Raw genomic sequence first — 23,156 nt, 5'->3', positions numbered from 1 at the left:
CAAGTAGTGACGAATCGCACCGGCAGAGTTCGCGAGGAGACTATATGTTTCTATGTTTAATAATTTATCAACTTTTGGTGTTTGGTACGAATGGGGAAACTAAGATAATTTTTTTTAAACTTATATAGAAATGAGAAATTAGTTTTGTTCGAAATCATTTAACTATATAAATTCAAATAGTAAGTATTGGAGTAGTAAATACTAGTTTCTCCTAACTAAAAAGTTGACATTTGAGTTCTTTTTTAAGGCAGAACAGTATGTTATTTTTTAAAAACGCACAGTTTTTTCCAAAATCTATCCGAGGTGATAAAGCGAATTTATCAATGATTTTCACAACACTTTCTTGATGTAGGTAGATCACTATGTTTCCTACATATATATTAGGTAGGGTACCTAGCTAATCTATAAAGCGATATATTTTGAGGTGAATTTCTTTCCCGTCGCATTTTCCGTCCCAATCGCAGTGATTTAAAAAACTGAATTTTTTCCTTAACTTAAAAAAAAAACTTTATCAAAACTACTTTAGTATATAAAACTAATAATTGTTTTACCTTTACCAATTTAGATAAAATAAGTTTGCATTTATCCGGTTTCAAGTTTGTTTAATGTTTATCAGTTAAAATTTACTGCCGCTTTCTTTAGCTGATAAGAATACATTTATGTTAATTCTTTTATTTTTTGTTTACTTTTCCATCCCTTAAATAAAACACATTTTACCTTTCGCTTTTTAATAAAGTTTTTAATCCGTTTTTCGTACTCAATAAACGTTTTTCGTTTTGCACAGTATTTGTTTTCCTTTCGATAGTAGGAGGGGGCGATATACCATATAAGTCGAATAATTCTCACACGAAACATTTAGGTTATAATATAATAATCTTTCAATGACATAAAGTATGATAAAAAGCAGGGCGCAGCGCACAAATTATTGCAAAAATACAGTAAAATAAACATCGGTAAGGCCAAAAAAGGAAGTAAACAAAGGAGTGCTCTTATACTATCCATTATAATCAACTAGTAGTTTTCAACTGTGGGAAATTTGCAAGTAATTTGTAATTACAATTAAACATTTGCCTGGAATTTCAAAAGAGAATAATTTTTCTAAGTAATTTTGCAGATTAGCGTTGCCTTGTTTAACAAATGTTTGTTTTAAGCGCAGCGCTCAAAAAATACATACAAATATATATATATTTAAAGTAAATCAATGCAAAATGTGAACTTTAGTAAAATTAATGGAAGAATTAATAAGCTCAAAATGATAGCCATTAATTAATATATATGTATATGTATTTTTATTTAAATATAATTGAAGTTCCACCAGCTGTCTGTCTTGCTCTTGATCCTTAACCATCTGCTCCTCCTACTTGCCGAGGCGACTGCGCATGGACGACAGGCGACGCATCCGAGCTCTGTTTTGGGAATAGCTGTCCGCCCAACGCTGCTCGGGCTTGTACGTGCCAGAGTAGCCGGCGTGCTAACTAAGCAGATCCTTGATCTCCTTGTGCATGTGACACAGGAAATCCACGTAGCTGGCCGAGCCGTCTGTGCCGCGGTCCTCGACGAGGAAGTGTCGGAAAACGCTCTCCAGTTTGTCGTTCTGTCGCAGCCAGGTTATCTGAAGAAAACGTCAAATGAATTACAAATTTGAAAAAATAAAAAAAGCTCTTTAAGTAAGGAATACGCACCCTCATGTAGCGTGATCGTTCCTTCATGATCTGCTCCAGAATGCCGTGTATGCGCTTGGCCAGGGGCGTCTCTGGCACAATGTTGAACCGCTCCAAGGCAATCTGCTGCAGTCCCTGGACGCCAAAGACAGACTGCACAAAGTTGGGTGACAGGGACTGGCCCAGCCAGACGAACAGGTGCACTCCATTCTCCAGGATGTAGGCGCCATCCTCTTGCGTCTTTTCATGCGTGCAGCGAACGGGAGTCGGCAAATCCGTCTCCTCGGGCACAACGTTGTGGATGGGAATGAAACGGGGATACAGGTAGCTGACGGATTGATTCAGATCCATTGACAAAATAAACTGAATGACATAGGATCGATCGTCCAGCGTCATATCCGATCCACCGGAAATAGCATCGTTTTTCAGCAAACACGAGGCATACAGCGGCAGCAGCTTGAGGCACTCGGGAAGGATCAGTTGGCCGGCGGAAGTGGGCGAGGTGCAGTGCTTGCGGTAGCAGGCCAGGATCTGCGCCGATCGATGGATCAGGTTATCCTTCACCTGTTTAGGCGAGTGCTCCATCAGCTTGAAGCAGGCTTGCTTGGCGAAGAACAGCATCATAGCGTCCAGGTCACAGCTCTTGAAGACTTCCGCAATCGTCGTGGTCACGCGCAGTGCCAGATTAAGGACACGCAGACGCCTCTGCCCGCTGCAGGAAGTGTACAGCAGAGCAACCTGAAGGTATACGTTCTCCTCCGGCGGCAGCTTGTCGTCATGCTTGATCTCAATGCTCACCGACTTGGTGGCGTCTGTAAAACAAGAGACAATTATTTCCTTCATGCAGAGTTAAAACAGAATGATGGCTACATACCAATACTGGCCAGTTCCACATCAGTGGTGTTGGACATAAAGAAGTGGCCGTAGAACTCCGTGGGTCGGATGCCCGCCGATGTGCGCACCCTCATCACCGCATCGAAGGCAATCGGTCGCGATACGTTTTTAATGATATCCTGGATTAGTCGCTTGCCATCTATGTCCGCCTGGAAGTAGGTGTACTTAAACACCTCGCCTCCAGTCAACCGAGAAACCTGTCCAATAGTGGCCAGGTCGATGTAAGCATTGTTAAACACAAACAAATCCACGGAACAGCCTTGCTGGACGCACTCCTGACCCAATGTGTTGTAAGCCGTCGTTTGCGGGGTGAGCACAGTTTTCTCCTTATCCGTACCCAGGAGTTTCCGGTCATCGCGATTCTTCAGCTTGCCAGGTGCCTCTGCAATGGGCAGCGTGGAGTTAAACACCAGCAGCTTTCCGGCTGCATTGGAAGCCTTGAGTGCCTCCAATCCCGCTTGAATGGCAGGGTACAGAATCGTCTCCGTTTCCTTGGTATCCGCAAACATGCGAGGAATCTCCTCCATCAGGGCATCGATTACAGCTGCCGACTCCTCTGGGTGGCACAAAAATCCATCGAGTAAAGGCATGAACATCTCTTGGACATCGCCCACAACCATCATTTGGGGCTGGGCCAGACTGCTCTTAATGTTGTAGAATTGCACGGTGCTGTTGTACGTGATGAAACCCACTCGCACCTTGGATTTATCTTGACCCTGGTCCACTGGCAAATGCTTGAGTATGTTCTTGATCTGAGAGCACAGCAGGTGAACCAGTCCCGACTTCACGGTGTTGTATGACACGTCGATGATGAAGATGAAGGCGGGAACCTCCGGGGGAGTGTTGTTCTGAGGAGAAAGAAAGGGAATTGTTAGTCTTGAGAAATACATAAAATGTAAACAGAATGTATGCCATATGTTGGACATGTTCAATGGGACGTGTTAAAAAATCTTGTTCTTATTTACAGAAAGCTATTTTGAAAAGCATTCAATCAGCACTTTTTGTATAAAATTGTTGCATTGCGAATGGTTTTTAAAAGAAATGAGTGTAATGTTTTACCCTGCAATAATCCTTGGTGGCCAGGAACTCGTAAGTGCCCAGCAGCAACTCAGGTCTTTCATGCTTGTCCACACGTTGTCCAGTATGGTCCAGATGCTGGTAGTAGTCCGGATGAACTGGAAGGTACAATTAATTTCACAAAGCTGATTTTTTCTCTTCATTTTCTACAGAAATACCCACCTTCCGAAGTAACTTTGCACATCAGACACTGGAATCTACGGCCGGCATCCACGAACTGCATGTTGGGCGACATGTACGCCTTACATCTGTTGCAACGAATTGGTCCCATGTCTCCAAAATTCACGATCGGTGGCTCCATTTCTCCCTCGGCAGTCTTGGCCAACGGCGAGATATTGATCGTCAAGGGCAGAGCTGTGGTCTTGAGAAGATCACCGGTGTTGGGGATGCAGTAGAGAGAGGAGCGCAGGAAGCGCGGAGATGAGTTGCCTTGGTCGTGAACCACGAATTTGGTGGTCACCAATGGAGGCAACAGTCCCGGCTGATTGGTCACGAAGGGTCCGCCAGACTGACGCTGATTTTCAATCATCACCTGTATTGGATTCGGCATTTGGTCGGGATCCAGGCGACGTGGCTGAGGTGCCTGCTGGTACATGTTCCCTGCTCCTGGCATGGGAGGTTGCTAAAAGATAACGCAAGTATTTAGTTAAATATTGATTGCAAAATAATAAAGCTTTTGACTCACATTAAATCCAGGACGTCCTGGCTGGCCTGGATAGCCGCCACCTGGCTGCGGTGGATATCCTGGAGCTCCTGCCTGTTGTCCCGGCTGTGGTGGATATCCTGGCATGGGCTGCTGACCGGGTTGCGGTGGATAGCCCGGCTGTTGACCCGGATAGCCCGGTTGCGGTGCTCCGAACTGCGGCGGAGCTGCTGCTTGTTGCCCTGGAAGTGGTGGTGGTGCTCCAGGGTAGCCTCCGGGAGCCTGTCCTGGATAGCCACCTGGATATCCGCCTGGTTGGGGTGCTCCATAAGGAGCTCCTGGCTGGGGTGGCAAACCCGGTTGGGATGGGGGTGGCAAACCAGGCTGCTGTGGGGGAAATCCCGGCTGCTGCAATGGTAATCCTGGTTGCTGCAATGGCGGAATTCCCTGCTGCTGCTGTGCCGGCAATCCCGGTTGCGTGTAGGTCGGAGGAGCGGCTCCAGGAGGCAGCTGAGGTTGTCCAGGTCGCGAACTGGGCACTCCAAAGGGACCGGGAGCAGGCTGGGAGGTGGGGATCTGACCGGGATGTGGGGTCTGACCAGGCAGTTGTGGTTGTCCGGGAAGAGGTTGCTGGGAGGAACCAGCTCCAGGTACTGGTGGCTGGCCAGAAGGAGCTCCAGGCGTGGCTGCTTTCGGAGGCGGCATGTGCGGCAATCCCGCCAAACTGGCGCTGTTCAAGCTCATCTGGTTGATCCCACTGGGCACGCTCTGCGGAGTGCTGCTGGGCGGAAGGGCTCCGTTGACATAGCCACCAGTTTGCGTCGGTGGTGGAGCACCGTACGCAGCGTTGTTGTTGTTGGTCGGGGGTGGTGCTGCATTCGAGTTGAACTGATTGAAACCGGTTGGCGGTGGTGCTCCAGCAGCGGGAGCTCCTTGGGGGAGTGGTGGCTTCAGGGGATTGGCTCCAATACCACCGCCGCCGCCCATACTTAAGCCACCCATCGACGTGGCCAGCTGAAAGAGACAATAGTTTTAGTAAATTTACTTTGTTGTTTTTCTTATCTGCAAGCTTAGCTTCACTCTTCTATTATGAAATCACGGATGACCTATTTTAGTGAAGTGCTCACAGCTTATCAGGAAGGATTTCTAAATTTACATTTTGGGAAGATACCTATTAGTTAGTTTTAAAAAATATAGTTATTTCTTGTTTTATACCAATAATCTTAGTTTCAAGAGGTCAAGGTGGTCTAGTAATTAAAAGAGTCACGTCATCCAGTAAGAGCTTGGCGAAATGCAAACTATGTTTACAATCTAAGGTCACTATGTACCTCATAACTACTTTAAGATAGTTTACCTTTGATATCACTTGTTCGTTTAGAAACTAACTAATAAAAACTGTTCCTTCTAAAGGAATCGGAATAGTAACTAACAAAGATCAGATATGGGATTACTATATCATAAAGTCAATCTATGCATTGTTATTTTATCCAATTGGAATCTAGGCCCTATAAATACCCTGCAAAGGTTTTTTAGTATAACATAATAAAGTGATTTTATCACCTAGTCCCAGGCAGTTTTAGAGATATAGTACTATCAAATCCTAGCTTGTCACCAGGAAGAGCTGGGACACCAAATAGCTATTCCATTCACCTGCTGCTGGTAGTTGCCATTGAGGTAAGACTGTGGTGCCGCTGACGTTGGTGGTGGTGCTCCATACTGTGGTTGTTGCTGCTGCTGCTGCTGCGGAGGCAGTTGTTGTTGCTGCGGCGGCTGCTGCTGCGGTTGTTGTTGCGGTGGCCAGCCTCCGGGAATCGACGGAGGAGGAGCGCCAAACTGGGGCTGTTGCTGCTGGAATTGCGTGGGCGGTGGCCCGTACATGTTCGGATTCATTTCCTGGCCGGACTGGTCACCTTCCTTATTGTGAAGAGAGTCGCAAGCTTAACCACCAAACAACTTTCACGCGAATTGAGGAGAAAACACACGGGATGGCTCAAAGTTCGCCACGGCGATTGGACAAGTTCGGGGGCTGCTCGGCCGGATTCCTGACCACTAACTCCACGATTTTGGCCACTCGGTGTTGGCCTCAACTCTTGACGGCCGCGGCGCACGAGTCGCTGGTTGAAAAACAAAATAAATTTCGAGCTAAACGAACTTCCACGTCAGTTCCCTAATGATTTTTTTGCTCTTCTTGCTGCCACGTATAGTAGTGTGCGTAAACACGAAATTGCAGTGTTGGGAAATACCTACTTTGGTGGTATTAAAATACTAAATAATTTAAATACTGTTATTAACGCGCTGCTGTTAGCTAACAGCACAGTTTTATGTTGGGCGTTAAGAAGGTAGAGCAAAATAATAGAGTGACGTCACAAAAGGTGGGGATGCTCAATAGATGATATTTAACTGCTAAAATTAGTAAAACAAGCTTTAAATTAAAATAAATAAAAAACAATGGTGTAAAAGAATAAAAAACATTAAAATCAACAAAGGTAAGTAAAGATAGTTTCCAAAAAATTGTATTTCTTTAAAAAATGTACTATATTTTTTATTTGTTAAGCCGTTTTTGAACAGTTGATTTAAAAACATTCCGTTTCTTTTTCCAAAATTTAAGCTTACATTTACTCTTTAAAACTTTAGAAACATCCTTTAAAACTCTTTTACTTCCTTATTCGCAGGAAGGGTTACAAGTGGCTCAGAAATTTCCTCAAATCGTCCCGCCCAGGCCCTGGTGTCCACCTTAAACGAGTTTTTATCAAATTGCACAACGGGTTGCAGGACCTTGTTGAACTGCAGGCCCGTAAAACGTTCTATTTCGTCTATCTTGGCCCGATGATCACTTAACTTTCCGCCCACCATCCGGCTGTTTTCGATGATATATCCTTCCATAAAAGGATATAGTCCCGGAATTCGACTCTCTACGATCAGGACCTTAAAGTAATGCGATGGAACCGGCATCGGAATCCAATCGAAAACATCGTATTTCATTGTCCATTTGCCATTCTCGTGACAGGATGGTGTGTAAATTGGTCCAGTGTAAGTGTACACTGAGCCGAACTCCTTAGCCTTAGTGGAAACATATTTCTCCAGATCGTTCCATATTTTCCGCTTAAATACTTTACAGATCTTCATCGAACCGCAGCTCAAAACATAGACATCATTGTAGCGCAGATTCAGGTTGCTATAGCCGCCTTCATCGGACGACATTTTTTGATAATCCCCCCGGAAATGCTCACAGATCCATCTTGGGGCATTAGTGCACATATCCTGCGAAACAATATAGTCCTTGTGGACGTACAAGTTCTCCGTGCTGGGCAGACCGTATTTGATTAAATCTAGCAGATCTGTTGTAGTTGCCGAATCAGTTTTTAGCATCAAGGCAGCGCTAACAAAGTCGAAAATCGGTGATACTACCAATTCTCTGAATTTGTCAGCCAAAGAAGTGGAACTGTTCCACAAACGGGTTTCATGATCTGTCCTAAAGGTAGATAGCTTTTGGAAAAATAAAATAACTACTGATATCACATCATAATATATATTACTCTAACTCACCATGGGATACAACTTATGACGATGATGGTAAATATAGGGATCCCTACGAATCTGGTGGAAAAGTTGCCTTATGGACGCCTCTTGCTGAACAAAGGCCCCGCATACAAAGCCCGTCAATCCCGCCAGTGCATATAAAGCCCATTGATGAGCTCTCGATTCGTTCATGGACATAATTTGGGCTTACAATAATTTGGTTTACTGGTGTAAGATAATATTTAATGAATATAATTTCGTAGACATGTGTGACTTTTTATTATAGGGCCTACTTGCGATTTTTAGGAATTACATTTACGAATTCTAGCCGAACTCCCGAAAAACCTGCGATTCACTAGGATAATTACTGCCGAATAGAGCACTTCTCCTCAATCCATCGAAGAACTTAAGACCGGCATAGTGCTCGATCTCCCGAATGTCGCAGAGAAAGGATCGAAGTGGCAGACCATCTGGTATAGGAGCATTGGGTAGGACATAACCCTCCATATAAGGTTTACCTAGGTGAAGTTTTGATTCCACCATGATGACCTTAAAGAAGTGCGTGGGAACTGCTACCATATTCAACCCTATCATTTCATACTCCACTCCCAATTTACCTCCCGATCTTTGTTTGGGCTTATAAAGCGGTCCAGTGCAAACGAAAACGGAACCAAATCGATGGACTAGGTTTCGAACATATGTTTCCAAATTGTTCCAAGCTCCTCGATTGAAGCCCTGACCAATTTGCGGGGCAATATTCGTTAGAAAGAAAGTATCCTGGCAGTGATTCCGCTGTAAATGATGGTTCCCCGCGGCTGCCAAGTGTCCTCGATCGAATCCTGATCTTCGATAGTCGGTCAATTCGGAGCGAAAGTTGGATGGAACACTCATATCTGGATGGTATGGATTGCGACCACGTCTACCTCGATGGGAATGGATGCTGTCAACCTGGAGATGCTCACACACCCAGTGGGCAACTCTATTTCGACGATCGTAGGAGAGCACAAAGTCACTATAAAGTCGTAAATCATCAAGACCTGGAAACCCGTACTTCATGATTTGTCTCATCCGGTGATCAGCATCATCGTGGGTCTCAAAGAAAGTAAACTGACAGGAAATTGCTTTAAAATCAATTATACGATTTTTCTCGCTCACCCACCACTTCATAAATTTTGGGGCTTACATAGTAGGCATATGGATCCTTTTGTATTATCTTCTGCAAACGTTTTCTGGCATCATTGTGCTGAAAATACATTCCACCCACAAAGGATGCACAAAGTGCGGTGATTCCTAAAACAAAACCAAATCCTAAAAGCTGCCATTTTCGGTCCATGAATGGGATACGATAACCACCATTAAAAGTAAAAGGTTAGAATTTTTAAATTTAAAGTGTTTTCCAAGGCTAACATTCTTTTTAGCACGCTCTACTTTTTGATCTTTAATTCAATTTCTATAATAAATATTAAACAATCCTAAAGATTTTCTTTAAACATGTATTTGTTTAGCTCTTACTACTTAGTAGATGCTATGACACTGCAATTGGCAAAGTTACTGGTTACTGGGTTATTTACAGAACTAGTTATAAGACTGTTTAATGGATTGGCTACTGAACTGGTCACTTGGGTGTTGACAAAGTTACGGTCTAGTCCTTCGAAAAACCGTAGACCCGTTGCATTTTCTATATCCCGGACATCGCTGAGAAGGGTTTTCAGTTCGACATTATTGTTCAGCGGAGTGTTGGGCATCACATAAGCCTCCGCATAAGGAATGGAATTCCCCTCAAATTTTGGATCGATAACCAGGATCTTGAAGAAATGCGTCGGTACGGCCACCATGGTTCTCTCTTCCGTTTGGAACTCCAGGAACCAACTATTGGATTTAAGCTCACGGGGTAAATAAATGGATCCGGTGTATACATATACGGTTCCATGTTTCTGGCTCATCTCATCCACGTACTTCAGCAATCGATCCCAAACGGTGAGGTTAAATCCTCTGTTCAGAAAGGGTTTAATATTGGATAGGAAGAATACCCTAGATGCCTCCGACTGGCTGAAGGCTCCAGCTGGCGCCACAGATGAGGAATCTCCATAGAACAAACGATCCGTTAGGTCTACCCGCTCACACATCCACTGAACTGCGGAGTTTCGCCGATCGAAGGAAGTCACAAAGTCGAAGGTCTCATTTAGACTAATATCATTTGTGCTGGGGAAGCCGTACTTCATGATACCGCCCAGCTTGTGACAGTCATCGGGTTCCACGTCGAATTCCTTGCCATCGGCTCTTACAGTAAAGAGTCCCAGCTGGAAAGGGATGTTATTTAAAATATATCTTATAATATTATGATTTCATGATATATTAGGGGATAAGATATAATACTTCTCTAAAAAAGGACTGTTATTAATTTTTTTGATCCCTAATACCCAAAAATCAATTCTTACCAAAGCGTAAAGTTTCCTTCTAATGAAGTAGGCATGTGGATTTCGTTGCTCTAATCTTCTAATATTTCTCATCACATCAATGTGCTGATAATAGGCTCCTAAGGCGAAAAAAGAGCCGGCAGTGGCCAAAATACCAAGTATACCTTTTACAGGCATTTTCAACCATCCAATATAGCACTAAAATTTATGGGGACAAATTTTAAAAAAAAGTTAAATTATGTGTTTTGTATGGTCAAAAAAAAACCTATGAGTTGTATGTGAAAACCAACTTTGTTGTGCATTAAGTCTGAAAATACTCACCACCCAAAAACCTGACTTTTCCTGCAGTTAATCTTTAAACTTTCCTTGTCCAAGTCCAAACTTGACTGCACTTGCCAACTGCATTAAGTCAATAGAAAAAGTTGCAGTCATCGTTGTAGAGTCAAAAACTAAAAAGTCCCGAGGACAAAACATCCCCCATTCCGGTTTTCTGCCCCCTTGAACCATATAATAAGCGTTTTTGGGGCTATGCCTGACTAAACCAAAAGCGGCGTCAAGATTTATTCTCGAAATCTCGTCGTACTTTGTTATGCTTAAAAATGTTAGTTGTGGATTTACAGTTTTTCCGTTTTCCATGACCAGAAAAGTTTTTCACCCCCCCGCTTTGAAACTTTGAGCGGTGAAGTGATGGGCAAGCGGTAAGAATAATAGGGGTGTGGTTGAGGGAGGTTTGCTTATGCAGAAGATGGATTTTTATTGTTAAAACTACTTTATATTTGTGGTTATTCTAACAATTTAGAAATATGGTTTTATTTTTTAAAGGTAGTCCACAGAAATCTGTATCAACAATTGTTTTCCGATAATAATCAATGAATATTTATTGTTAGAACTAGAGATTTAAGGAACTTCAATCAAAAATGTTTGAAGAATAAAAGCAGGATGAATTTTAAAATCTTTTATCAATGAATATAAAACATGAAAGATTTCGGGGCTTTCTTAAGAATGCTTTAATGTCTATAAACTTTTCTTAAAGGAAGCCCACTTCAGCTTTAATCTTTGGGGAAAAGTTGGCGAGTAAAACTTAGGAAAAACTTTTGTCGACACATGACAAAGGTTTAATGGAAAGGTGCCAGAGTACAGTAAAATTCTTCGGTTCCGTAAGTCAAGTGCCCAAATGTCTGTTGCCCAAGAATCAAATTCAGATTTTACCTCCAGCCCCAAAATTTCTACTTCACATCCGTTTTCCGTTTGAGTTAGCCGCGAGGCATTGCCAATTAATTTCCAACATCTAATTGGTGGTTGGCCAAATTTATTGGTCTCCAAGGGGAAAAGGGCGTGTTTATCCTGCCCCTCGGTTCTGTTTGCATATTGATTGATGCCTGGAGGTCCTTTTGCCAATCTAAGGTGCACTGCATAACCTCGTCAAGGGTTCGTCGTACTCCTCTGGCGGATTTTCTAATCAACAAGGCTCGCCCAAATTTGCATAATTAAAACGTTTTCATGTGGCTCAGGTGGAAAAACGAGGTACTCTGCCACCTCGCCTCGATTTTCCAGTTTCTTTGCCAGCCGAAAAATTGACTCGCTAAGTGACTGAAAATTTGTCGCCTCATTTGAGTCTGGATTAATGAATTATGCACTCGGGGCTGCTTAATTAAGCGGGTTTCGAATGTGATTAGGGCCAGGCAATTAGCCGATAGGTATGAACATTTTCGGGATCTGCGATAATCATTCGCTGACTGACAGCCATAAAAATGCTGCCCCAGGATTTGAAAAACCAAACTCATTACGAAGCCTTTTTTTCAGGCTGTACACCAGGTCAACTTAATGGGGTAATTAACTTATCTGGGTTAGAAAGGGTGAAGCGGTTAAAATTTTATGGGTTTTTCATTCGTGTACTGAAGGAAACATGTGCACCGGGGAGAAGTCAATTAACGTCAAAAGGGGTTTTGAATTAGAAGATTTTATATTTTATAACAACTTGTTAGATATTTTCAGGCTTCCAATTAAAATTGCAAGGAAAATATTAAAAAGACATTATTGCTTATCAATTAAGTGGTTTTAGGAGTTGGAGTTATTATACCATTGGAGTCAGAAGTTTGCAATGTAGTGAAGGATAAATTTCCGACCTTATAAATTATGTATGTATGTCTGCCCGTCCGCCTGTCCATCTACCAACCATATCATATAGCTGCCATATAATTGGATAACAGAATGTAGATTCGGTCATCCGCAGAATACAATTTTTTTAACATTTTATAAATTCGATTTTAATGTGGAAATAATCGGGCGATTATATCATATAGCTTATATAGGAACGATCGGGTAATTAATGGGAAATTAATAGGAACAAAATTACGGCTTTTTTGGCTTGGATCGTTTTCTCCTGTTCTCAGGGACAGAACCTTTAAATTAAAAATGGTGTTACTAACATGGAGAATTGCTTATAACTGCAAGGGTATTTAAGCCTCGCCTTCCGAAGCTAACATTCTTTCTTGTTTTTTATAAATAACGTAGAATTTTAAAAAGATTATAAATTGGAATTTCCAATACTTCATTCATATTTATTTTTCGAAATTTAGCTATTAGTCATCTGATATTTCATAAGAAAGTCCCCTTTAATTCTGGAGCTGGTTCCCAGTAATTATTGCGATAATATTTAAAGAAAGAGAGCAAGTGCTAAACGCGCTCTGTATTCCTCTCGAGGATCTGACGATCGTCGAAAAGTTTTTCAGTAAGTCGGGCACAATTGGGCGGGTTAGAGCTGCCGGCTTGTTCCGCCGTAGAGCTAAATCTATAAATCCTCGACGGGTCTAAGTCCACAAGGGAGATATCTTGGAAAAGCCATGGTCTCGCGGCTGGGACGGATTAGCATTATTGTTGCGGTGCTTTTGGCATTTGTAATCATTTTATTTGGTGAGAAATTAACAAACTTGCAAAGCCTTATCAAAAAGCTAATATTTGTTCAATGCATTTGCATTACTAAACATATATTTACAGCTTAAATTATATTTAATTATTCTTTTATATAATAATAAATATTGCTAAACAATAATTACGTTTTTGTGCTACTGACTGAAAATAATGTGATTTAAATATTATTATAAAGTATTAAATCTTAATAATATCTTACTAATATTTGCAGCCTGCAGTTTAGGAAAAACCCAACTTGACCCTAATGCCAACTGCAATTACACCCTGGTTAAGAAGAAGACTTTTGGGGTGGATCTCTCTTTTTGGAAGAATTTCTTCAAGCATTTGATACCGTTTACTAGTTCGAAAGGTAAAATGGAATTCATGCTCTTCAAGCGGGATTTCGCGGATTGCGGAAAAGAATTGTTCATAGGCGATGTAGAAAACCTGAAGAACTCAGGCTTCAATGCACGTCAGCAAACGAGGTAATTTCCTGGTTTATTAAAAACCCATTATTCAGTACTCCCAATTAATGACTGCTACTTACGTCTAAGACCTAAAAATTACTGGGAGAACAGAAAATCTAATAATAATAATATTATTAATAATCTAGTGAATGGAATCCAAAAACAATAAATGCTAAAAAATTTATTTTTTTTGTTTCCCGGCTATATTTACGTTATTTCAGTGAGCTTTCTTTAGCGCTATCGCGTTTTGAGCTATTTCCTGATTAAAAAAACTTATAATATTTTGTAAATTTGATAACACATACACCATGTGCTACAGCAAATTTGAGTTAAAATACATGATTGTTTCGTGAAAATACTCATGCCGACTAGTGTACTTTAAATAAGTTATGTTTATTTTGGGGCTTAAGTATTGAGAGTTGGAGTCAGAAAAATTATGCCCTTAGTTCTACTTTTTTTCTAACTTAGTTGTACATTAAGAAAGAATGACATAATATTTCTGTGCGTTTTTATGATATTTCTTTTCTTAGAATTATTATTCACGGCTGGATGAGCCAGAGCAACGCAGACCATATGAGAAAGCTAAAGAACGCCTATCTGAGCCTAACCAATCCGGGTATCAATGGAGAACCAGCTCGATACGAAGACTTCAATGTGATTGTATGCGACTGGAGCAGGATTTCCTCGAATATTAACTATTACAAGGTGGCCAAGACGGTGGAGGATATGGGTGTCCTGCTGGCGGGTCTAGTGCGGTATCTTCATCAGGAGGCAGATATGCATTACGACGATGTCTACGTGATCGGACACTCGCTGGGAGCTCAAATTGCTGGTAGTGCTGGCAAGCAGATCAAGCCACATCGGTTTAACACCATATATGCCCTGGATCCGGCGGGTCCTCAGTTCCGAGAGAAGAGCGATGAATATCGCATAGATGCCAGTGATGCTTCCTATGTGGAGTCCATTCAAACTAGCGTTAGTTTTGGTTTTGAAAAGCCCGTGGGACACGCCACCTTCTATCCCAACTATGGAAAAAATCAAAAGAAGTGCTATATGTATGGCTGTTCGCATAAGAGATCTCATGATTATTTCATTGAGACCCTGACGAGTCCGGCGGGATTTTGGGGATCCCGCTGTGAGCGTTATGAAAATGGCACCTGGGTTCTCCTTATGAGCGATGGAGAATTCCGTATGGGTGGGGAGCCCTCGATTCCAAAGAATGGAACCTTCTATGTAAAAACATACTCAGAGCCACCTTATGCCATGGGTCACAGGTGGCAAACAGAGCCACCTTCACGGGAGGAGAAAGAAAACATAACCCCAGGGGGAACTAATTAAATATTTTTAAAAATTTTAATATTTATACAAACTTTTTATGAGAAGTTTATAAATACATACATTTTTTACTAACCAATATTATTTCTAGCACAGAACGATCCTGAAAGTATATATTTTCGATCGTTTATTCACTACTGGAATTATTTTTTTTCAAGATCATTAGTCATCTCCTTCCTAATCGATAATATATCATTAGGAATTAACACTTTGCTTCTGGACCTGCTCCCCAGTAATTATCGCAATATTGTTATTTGAAGAGAGCGAGTGAGAGCCGGTGATCAGTGATCACCAGAGTAAGGGGTCTGGTGAGCGTAGACCTGGGGTCGCCGCGCTCTCTTTTCCGCTCGAAGATCGACGATTGTCGGAGAGTTTTTTTTCAGTAAGTCGGGCACTACTGAGCGGGTCAGATCTGCGGCTCGTTCCGTCGTAGTGCGAAATCTTTAACGGTAGAGATCGGTCATCGCACGCACTACTCGATCGGTCAGAAGCCCCAAGGGAGATATCTTGGAACAACCATGATCTCGCAGCTGGGACGGATTAGCATTATTGGTGCGGTGCTTTTGGCATTTGTGGCCGTCGTACTTGGTGAGAAATAAACAAATTAGCAAGGTCTTATCAAAAAAGCCAATATTTTAATGTTCATGGTCACCTAATGAATTGTGTTTGAATAATTAAAAATGTAATTACAGCTTAAATTAAATGTAATTAATAATAATTAATTAAACCCCCCATATAAATGAGTTTGTTGGTTGTTTGTCAACTTATAAACTCAAAAAAAGTATTTCGGTATAGATGCTACTGATTGTGATCTAATGGTGTTTTACCAATATCCAAGACTTTATAATATATTACTAAATTTTTCAGCCAGTAGCTCAGAAAAAACCGAACTTGACCCCAATGCCAGCTGCAATTACACCCTAGTCAAGAAGAAGACTTTGGGGGTGGATCCCTCATTTTGGAAAAAGTTCTTCAAGCATTTGATACCGTTCACTAGTTCGAGGGGTAAAATGGAATTCATACTCTTCAAGCGGGATTTCGCGGACTGCGGAAAAGAATTGTTCATAGGCGATGTGGAAAACCTTAAGAACTCGGGCTTCAATGCACGTCACCAAACGAGGTAAGGGGGATTTCCTGGTAGATTAAGGCCCCAGATTGCAAATCGAACGGGGAACTTTTTGTTTTGTTAAACGATTGTGCAACAAACAATTTGTTTACATTTAACTGTGGGATAATAGCCAAGTAAAAGCTGTGCAAATTTTAACACAAAACAATTGACAGTGTATTCTTTATTCCCATTTAATGGATGCTACTTACGTCTAAACCCAAAAAATTAACGAGACAGCAAAAAACCAATCTAATGAATAGAAGCAAAACAAATATTTGCTGCATTCTCTCACCAAATAATTTAATTTTTAAATTTCGCGTCTAACACGAGAACAGGTTTCTCTGCCTTATATATTTACATTATTTCGGTGAGCTTCGCGTTTTGGTTATCGCGTTTTGAGTCATTGCCATTTGACTGACACTTAAATAATTGCCCGTTAAAAATTAATATATATTAACAGGAAAACTGATAATAATAGCTTAATTTTTAACAGAGCGCTACACGAATATTGCATTAAAATTGTAATAAGGTAAAAGAGCAAAGAAGATATAAGTCTTGTTTATTTTGAGGCATAGCTATGCCAATGCCATACAAATATTTTTAAAGAGAAGTATATTTTAACACCACATTCTCGAGAGCAAACATTTTCCTTAATAAATTCTGTAGTCTTATCTTTTAGTTCTAAATGAAGTTTAACCCCGAAAGTTCTTTCAAGTCCAGTTATGCCTTAAAAAGGAATGATATCATATTTTTGAGTTTTTACAAACACGGCTTATTGTTCTTGTCTGATTTCTCCTTTTTTTAGAATTGTTATTCACGGCTGGATGAGTCAGAGCAAGGGTTCTCATATAAGAAGGGTTAAGAACGCCTATCTGAGCCTGACCCATCCGGGAATCAATGGAGAACCAGCTCGGTACGAGGACTTCAATGTGATCGTATGCGACTGGAGCAAGACTTCTACGAATATTAACTATTACGAGGTGGCCAAGACTGTGGAGGATATGGGTGCTCTGCTGGCCGATCTGGTGCGATATCTCCATCAGGAGGCAGATATGCATTACGACGATGTCTACGTGATTGGACACTCGCTGGGTGCTCAAATAGCTGGAAGTGCTGGAAAACAGATCATGCCACATCGGTTTAACACCATATATGCCCTGGATCCGGCGGGTCCTCAGTTCCGAGAGAAGAGCGATGAATATCGCATAGATGCCAGTGATGCCTCATACGTGGAGTCCATTCAAACCAGTGTTAGTTTTGGTTTTGAAAAGCCCGTGGGACACGCCACCTTCTATCCCAACTATGGAAAAAATCAAAAGAAGTGCTATGTATATGGCTGCTCGCATAAGAGATCCCATGATTATTTTGTTGAGACCCTGACGAGTCCGGCGGGATTTTGGGGACCCCGCTGTGAGCGTCATGATGATGGCACCTGGGTTCTTCTGATGAGCGATGGAGAATTCCGAATGGGTGGGGAGCCCTCGATTCCGAAGAATGGAACCTTCTATGTGAAAACATACTCAAAACCACCTTATGCCATGGGTCACAGGTGGCAAACGGAGCCACCACCACGGGAAGATGAGGTTGAGAACTCCACGGAAGAGTAGGATAAAATGAAAGATTTAATGTACGCAATACTGTTGATATAATAGAGTGAGAAAATGTATTATAATTAAATTACTATACATATGTTTATTCTTTGCTTTATTTTTATTATGAAAGAAACTACTTTCTGATTACGCATTGTTAAAATTTCTTTAAAATTAAGAATACATTTTTAATTAGAATATTTATTTTTAAAAACTTTAACTTGAAAGTTGTATTTTCTGAAACTTAGTAAGCTTCACTTAGACAGACACACTTATCTTAAGTACTCTGCAAAACGTAAACCAATTTAGTTTTATTGCAAACCATTTGTAAAGAAATAACTACTTCTGATGGAAATTCCTATTCGTAATGTAAACGTTTGAATGAGTATATAAACCTCTTCAGGCCCGAGAAGTTAAACCATTCTAAAGCCAAATTTCAGTCAAGAATGTTCCGAGCTCAAACCTTTTGTTTTTACTTTGTGATTTTCTTGGTTTTGGTTGCTGCCAGGCCAAAATTCAGTTCGAAAAGCTTTAAAAATCAGATTGAAGTTCGGAGTAAAGGAGATTCTACTGAAAAACGTGTTTCTTCTCCATCATGGTTTTACACAAAAGTTAGTATAATATCCAATGCAAAGTAAACTTCAAAATCATTTAGTTGCTCAATTACTGACACTTTACAATTCTCTAAGGAATCTAGCAACGCATCTATCGATAAGACTTCTGAGGTTACCACTGAAGAATCCACCTCTGAAAAACCAAGTAAAGAAGGGAACTCGGAGTCCAATAAGGAGGAGGAGATCAATGAGGAGTCCAGGAAGGAGCCCTATGGAGAGTCCAACGAGGAGTTTAGTTGGGAGTCAAATGAGAAGTCCAATGGGGAGACTGATGTTTTGTTTGTGGCATATACTGCATATGCTCATAGGCCTACCCGTAAGCAGTCACATGAGGATATTGACTATTATAAAGATTACTAATGCTCTGAGACGCATTAGCCTTTTACTTTCAGTCAAAACGTAATAAAATCATATGTTGAAAAGAGATAAAAATTGAAAGAGTAAAAATGAGTTTCTTTCTATTATATAGCCTTGTGCTATTTGGTTTTCTGATCACTATAAAAGCCTTTCCGATACCTCGAGGTCCAATGGAAGCGGCAATGGCCACAGAACCGGACATGGACTTTCCAGATATTGATTTTTGGGTTTGGATTTAAGCGGTTTGTACACATAGTAGCTAATTTTCTGAACTCCCTATTAAATGGTTTACTTTCAGGATATTTAATACTACTACCCCGTTGCTTTTCGTCCTTGTTCGTCGCATATTTGGAACAGAAATTTTAATTAAAACAAACAATATGTTACCTAAATTGTTGTTGCTGCTACTTTTGGAAACCCTGCACTGCTGTACAAAATTGCAGTTTTTGGGGCCAGAGGCCGCGGCGAGTTGTTAATGCATTTACTCGGCTTAATTAGTTGAGATTGTGCATTATTCATACGCCACATGTGACCAGCGGGCCACACCCACTTTCCCCGCCTTTCCTTTCATTTCCTTTCCCTGCCACCCACCAGATTCCTTCTTTTCCTGACAGCATCATAATTTTCACTTAATTAAAGTTGTCGTTGTTGTGGGTGCCGAGTTTGAGGTTTAGCCCGGGGAGAAATTAAGAAGTGGTCGAGGTGCATTCGGGTATAAAGTTGAGGGGAAGAGGTAAAATGGATGGGTATGTACTCCCAAGTTTTAGCTTTTAATTTAATCCATTCCATCTGAGAAACTTTGGCAATGCTTGGTTGGTAGTTGAAAAGAAGTGCTTAGCTGAAATTAAGTTTGATCGCAAGAACTTGTTATTAAAATAACCAACGATTCAACAACGAAGAAACACATTTAGCAGGTTGATTTATAGGTATAATTAACAATCCCCCATCAGAAATCCCACAGAATTCAAAAGCTCACCAATTAAAGCCAACAAATCGAACTACATTCCTCTATACTGTCAAATAAAATACATGAGAATTAAAGTCCTTACATATTTGTCAGAAGCCAAAAACATCTGGCCATTTCACAAAGTTGACAAGCCAAGACAATTAAAGTTTGACATAACCCATTGATTGGCTTAATAAATTTCCCAACTCACTTATCGTAATTGTTGTCTTAAATTGACAGATTGACGGCCATGCCAAATGGAAGGCCACAGGGCCACAGGAATAATCTGCTGAGGTTCCGGAGTGAAAAGGCAGCTCTTTTGAATCTCAGGTGGAAAATGCTTTCACTTAAATTTTATGCAAATTCATTTATCCTTTTTCTCCGTCTGGCCAAATAGTTGCCAGCCCTTCGATTTAACCCAAAAGTGGTTTCTTTCGATTGATGATTGTGTGTGGAATGCCCGAGAGAACAATATTTGCTTCTTCCCCCCAAAATAGAATTTGATTATTTAAATTTGCACATTCGTTTTCATGGAGTATAAATTATTTATGAGCCGTGTGTGTGTGTGGCAGTTCCATTATGGCATTCTAATTAAGGCATCCCACAGAATGCCTCCCAAGTTCATAGTAAGTATGAAACCCCAAGTAACTGATGACCAAAGAAGGACTTCTGATGGGAATTAGACCCTTAAAAATTCACCGGAAAATGCAGGAGTTAAGAATTTTGAGCGTAGACCCTTTTGACAGCCTTAAGACCAATTTGTCGCCCCGAAATGGACCGTGTGAAAGCCTTGGAGTGCCATAACTTTGCTGATGTGTTGGGTGTTGAGATTGTCGCCCAGGAAACCCCAAAAGAAAGAAAGGAAAAATTAAAACGAAATCAGGTTTCGTTTTGCGGGTGGCAAAAGGTCACAAAAGGCAACCTAGATATCATCCTCTTGGCAAATGAGTCCGATACGAAGGCGATGACAATGACTTACATTGCTGCTAGGAACTGGCCAAAAAGGAGTCGCCGGAAAAGGACCTCCACTCACTCGTTAAGGTTCTTGTGCACACGCACTTAGGTCAGCAGATATCGGGCTGGAACTTTACTTACACATGTACCCCCAATCTCTTCTCAGGATCTTCACGTTTCCGATGCTATTTGTGCAATTTTATAGCGCTTTTATGGCACACAAGTTTTGTGCTTTGTGCCTTCTGTCGGTGTGTCCTGTGTCCTGCGTCCGGTTTCCTCTTTAAAATATTTAAATTTGATGTGTGGGCGGGCTGAGTGGAGTGGTTGCGAAATTCGGTTCCGTTGTGTGCTCAACTGTGTAATAGAGGCGACCGAATTCGAAGAATGGGAAGAGGGTATAGGAAAAGTACGAAACTGGTTAGGGAAATTCGCATTCAGGGCTTAGAAAATTTCAGGACTAGAAATGTTCAAAAAAATCATAATAATTATCTATAATGATCTGTCAAGAAAACATAAACACACCTATAAGATATTAATATCATAGGTCTTATGTATATTATATATTATAGGTATTATATATAAAGGCATCTTATATTATACAATTTTGCAAGTTTCTTTCCTAGCCGTATTTTAATAATGGGAGGAGGGTATAGGAAAAGTACGAAACTGGTTAGGGAAATTCGCAATCAGGGCTTAGAAAATTTTAAGAATTAGAAATATTCAAAAAAATTTATTATGATTAAAATTATCTATAATAATCTGTCAAGAAAACATAAATATACTTATAAGATATTGATATGATAGGTCTTATGTATATTATTATTATTATTATTCCTAGTAATAGGTTCAAGTTTTCAAGATTCAAGTTTTATTATATATTGCTTAGAAATAATCATTACGTTTTAGTTTTATAAATATTTATCAGGAATAAACATTACTATCAAAAATATAATTTTTTTTAACCCAGACATGTTACCTTTGCTAATTTCCCTATAGGACACCCCTGACAATATATGGTTCTCCATCCCTGGTCCGTAGAAATTCCCCCTGTATAATATATGCTCCCCTAGCAATTCACATATCCCCGTATCTATGTCAGTTTACTTGAGTGCTGTTGTTGTTGCGGCTTCTACTTTTCGGGCCTTTTTCCCAAGTTTGCGGTGTGATTTTATGTGCAAACTTAAATTATACAATTTGGGGGGCCATGAATACATTTTTCCCCGTCTTCATCGTCATCGTCTTGGGCTTCTCTGTTGCCGGCTGATGTGGCTGGTGGTTCTGTGCTGGCGAAAGGGACAATGAGTTGCTAAATGCTTTGAATATTCTTCTGGCCATTGCCTGGCACTGCATGCATAATAATATACGATATATGGTCATGTCAGATGCGAATCCTTCGAGTGCGGCCCAAAAGAAAGGGGAACGAAGGGGAAGAAGCCTTGAGAGGCAGGAAAAGGGGTTCAAAGGGGCCAAATGTGTTGACAGGTCGAGTGTGTCGTGCGGTTTCTCAACCAAAAGCGTCTTGGCCAGAAAATGTTCTCAATCTCAGTGCTCTGGCAACCAAAAGATTTTGGCTTTGGTTTCGTTTGCAAAATTCTCCATTGCTCAAACATAATAAACGAGTATTAGAAACCATTTGACATCTGCTTGGTTATTCATTAATTTTGTAGGCAGCAATTGTTAGCCATAAATACAGGTAAATATAGTCAAGAAATATTAATAATAGTCGATTATTAATAGGTTCTAAATATAATGAAAAACAAATATATTTTGCAGATAGTAATATATTAATGAAACTTAAGCCAAAACTAAGTGTTTTTAACCATTTATGATATAGGAAAATGAACGAGAGATATTATAAATTATTCAAAACGTTGTATTAAACTTTTAATACCTAAGTGTTTAAATTATAAATGAAATCAATAAATAAATCTACTCAAAATATAACGTTTTAGTTGTCTGAAACCCATTAAATTAAGTTCAAGAGATCATAAATGTTGCCAGGAAGAAAAAGAATTCATTGCAAATTAGTCGCATTTTATGATGTGCTAACTAAACGCATCTCGTTTAAAATTCCTTCCCTTTTTTATGGAGTGCACTCTGTATTAAAAGACAAGTTAATGATTGGGGTTTTTGTGTGTGTAGCTTTAGTCGCTCTTAATGCCAGTTAAGCACACAACAAAGTACGCACTTTGTTAACATTTAAAAGCCGGCAATAAAGACAACGGCACATGCTGCCCTTTGTGCCACGCCCCCTTCCAGCCAGCCAGGCCACAACCGCCCACAAATGCAGCTGAGATCCCATATTTTTTGCTGTTGTTTGGACTTAACCCTTTTTTTACTGGGTTATAAGGATGTGTGTGTTTAATGTCTGGTGGTCAAAAAAGTTAACGTACACGTTCGCAAATATGCTGTCGTAAGCTAATAGTGCATGTGTGCTAACTTTTTTTTAGCACTGTGAGGGGCTTTTGTGAAAGGAGTAAACAAACGAGGTGGATAAAAAAGGAATGAGGAGAGTTGGGATTAATTCAATTATATGTCTGGCAGAAAAAATGCTGACAGTTATGCGGAATATAGAGGAAAATCCGTGAAAAGTATTTACAATAATATGTGTTTGTACAAATAGCTCAAGAGTTTTTAAATCCCCCATAAAAGTGCCTAAAAGTAT

At 40.6% G+C, this 23,156-nt stretch overlaps 6 protein-coding genes and 1 long non-coding RNA gene across 7 annotated transcripts; 3 read left to right on the top strand and 4 right to left on the bottom strand.

The window, feature by feature from the left end:
• Positions 1 to 711: 711 nt before the first annotated feature.
• Positions 712 to 6,474, bottom strand: Sec24CD (Secretory 24CD). Its single transcript, XM_017089717.4, has 7 exons — positions 5,926 to 6,474; positions 4,318 to 5,289; positions 3,795 to 4,254; positions 3,615 to 3,730; positions 2,536 to 3,403; positions 1,683 to 2,473; positions 712 to 1,612 (listed from the first exon to the last, which is right to left on the bottom strand). The coding sequence occupies exons 1-7, from the start codon at positions 6,163 to 6,165 to the stop codon at positions 1,472 to 1,474; spliced, it is 3,588 nt and encodes a 1,195-aa protein (XP_016945206.3). The 5' UTR covers positions 6,166 to 6,474; the 3' UTR covers positions 712 to 1,471.
• Positions 6,475 to 6,845: 371 nt separating this feature from the next.
• Positions 6,846 to 8,081, bottom strand: Tengl3 (Testis EndoG-Like 3). Its single transcript, XM_036812822.3, has 2 exons — positions 7,822 to 8,081; positions 6,846 to 7,761 (listed from the first exon to the last, which is right to left on the bottom strand). The coding sequence occupies exons 1-2, from the start codon at positions 7,990 to 7,992 to the stop codon at positions 6,919 to 6,921; spliced, it is 1,014 nt and encodes a 337-aa protein (XP_036668717.3). The 5' UTR covers positions 7,993 to 8,081; the 3' UTR covers positions 6,846 to 6,918.
• Positions 8,082 to 8,118: 37 nt separating this feature from the next.
• Tengl2 (Testis EndoG-Like 2) lies at positions 8,119 to 9,193 on the bottom strand. Its single transcript, XM_065865120.2, has 2 exons — positions 8,954 to 9,193; positions 8,119 to 8,901 (listed from the first exon to the last, which is right to left on the bottom strand). Exons 1-2 carry the CDS (start codon positions 9,125 to 9,127, stop codon positions 8,119 to 8,121), a joined length of 957 nt encoding a protein of 318 aa, XP_065721192.2. The 5' UTR covers positions 9,128 to 9,193.
• Positions 9,194 to 9,282: 89 nt separating this feature from the next.
• Positions 9,283 to 10,489, bottom strand: Tengl1 (Testis EndoG-Like 1). Its single transcript, XM_017076002.3, has 2 exons — positions 10,233 to 10,489; positions 9,283 to 10,094 (listed from the first exon to the last, which is right to left on the bottom strand). Exons 1-2 carry the CDS (start codon positions 10,386 to 10,388, stop codon positions 9,306 to 9,308), a joined length of 945 nt encoding a protein of 314 aa, XP_016931491.3. The 5' UTR covers positions 10,389 to 10,489; the 3' UTR covers positions 9,283 to 9,305.
• Positions 10,490 to 12,977: 2,488 nt separating this feature from the next.
• On the top strand, positions 12,978 to 14,926 carry LOC108006141 (phospholipase A1-like). The gene is made up of 3 exons (XM_017069619.4): positions 12,978 to 13,124; positions 13,354 to 13,606; positions 14,119 to 14,926. The coding sequence occupies exons 1-3, from the start codon at positions 13,055 to 13,057 to the stop codon at positions 14,924 to 14,926; spliced, it is 1,131 nt and encodes a 376-aa protein (XP_016925108.3). The 5' UTR covers positions 12,978 to 13,054.
• Positions 14,927 to 15,302: 376 nt separating this feature from the next.
• Positions 15,303 to 17,722, top strand: LOC108008012 (phospholipase A1 VesT1.02). Its single transcript, XM_017071798.4, has 3 exons — positions 15,303 to 15,511; positions 15,791 to 16,043; positions 16,837 to 17,722. Exons 1-3 carry the CDS (start codon positions 15,442 to 15,444, stop codon positions 17,636 to 17,638), a joined length of 1,125 nt encoding a protein of 374 aa, XP_016927287.3. The 5' UTR covers positions 15,303 to 15,441; the 3' UTR covers positions 17,639 to 17,722.
• An 877-nt stretch (positions 17,723 to 18,599) lies between these two features.
• On the top strand, positions 18,600 to 18,983 carry LOC139352195 (uncharacterized). The gene is made up of 2 exons (XR_011603626.1): positions 18,600 to 18,833; positions 18,890 to 18,983. It is a non-coding gene; the product is annotated as an uncharacterized lncRNA (long non-coding RNA).
• Positions 18,984 to 23,156: the final 4,173 nt, after the last annotated feature.

The sequence above is a fragment of the Drosophila suzukii genome, chromosome 2L, assembly GCF_043229965.1.
Source record: "Drosophila suzukii chromosome 2L, CBGP_Dsuzu_IsoJpt1.0, whole genome shotgun sequence".
Taxonomy (NCBI): Eukaryota; Metazoa; Arthropoda; class Insecta; order Diptera; family Drosophilidae; genus Drosophila; species Drosophila suzukii.
Note: the sequence above shows the minus strand (reverse complement) of the source record. Positions and strands in the feature narration are given on the sequence as shown.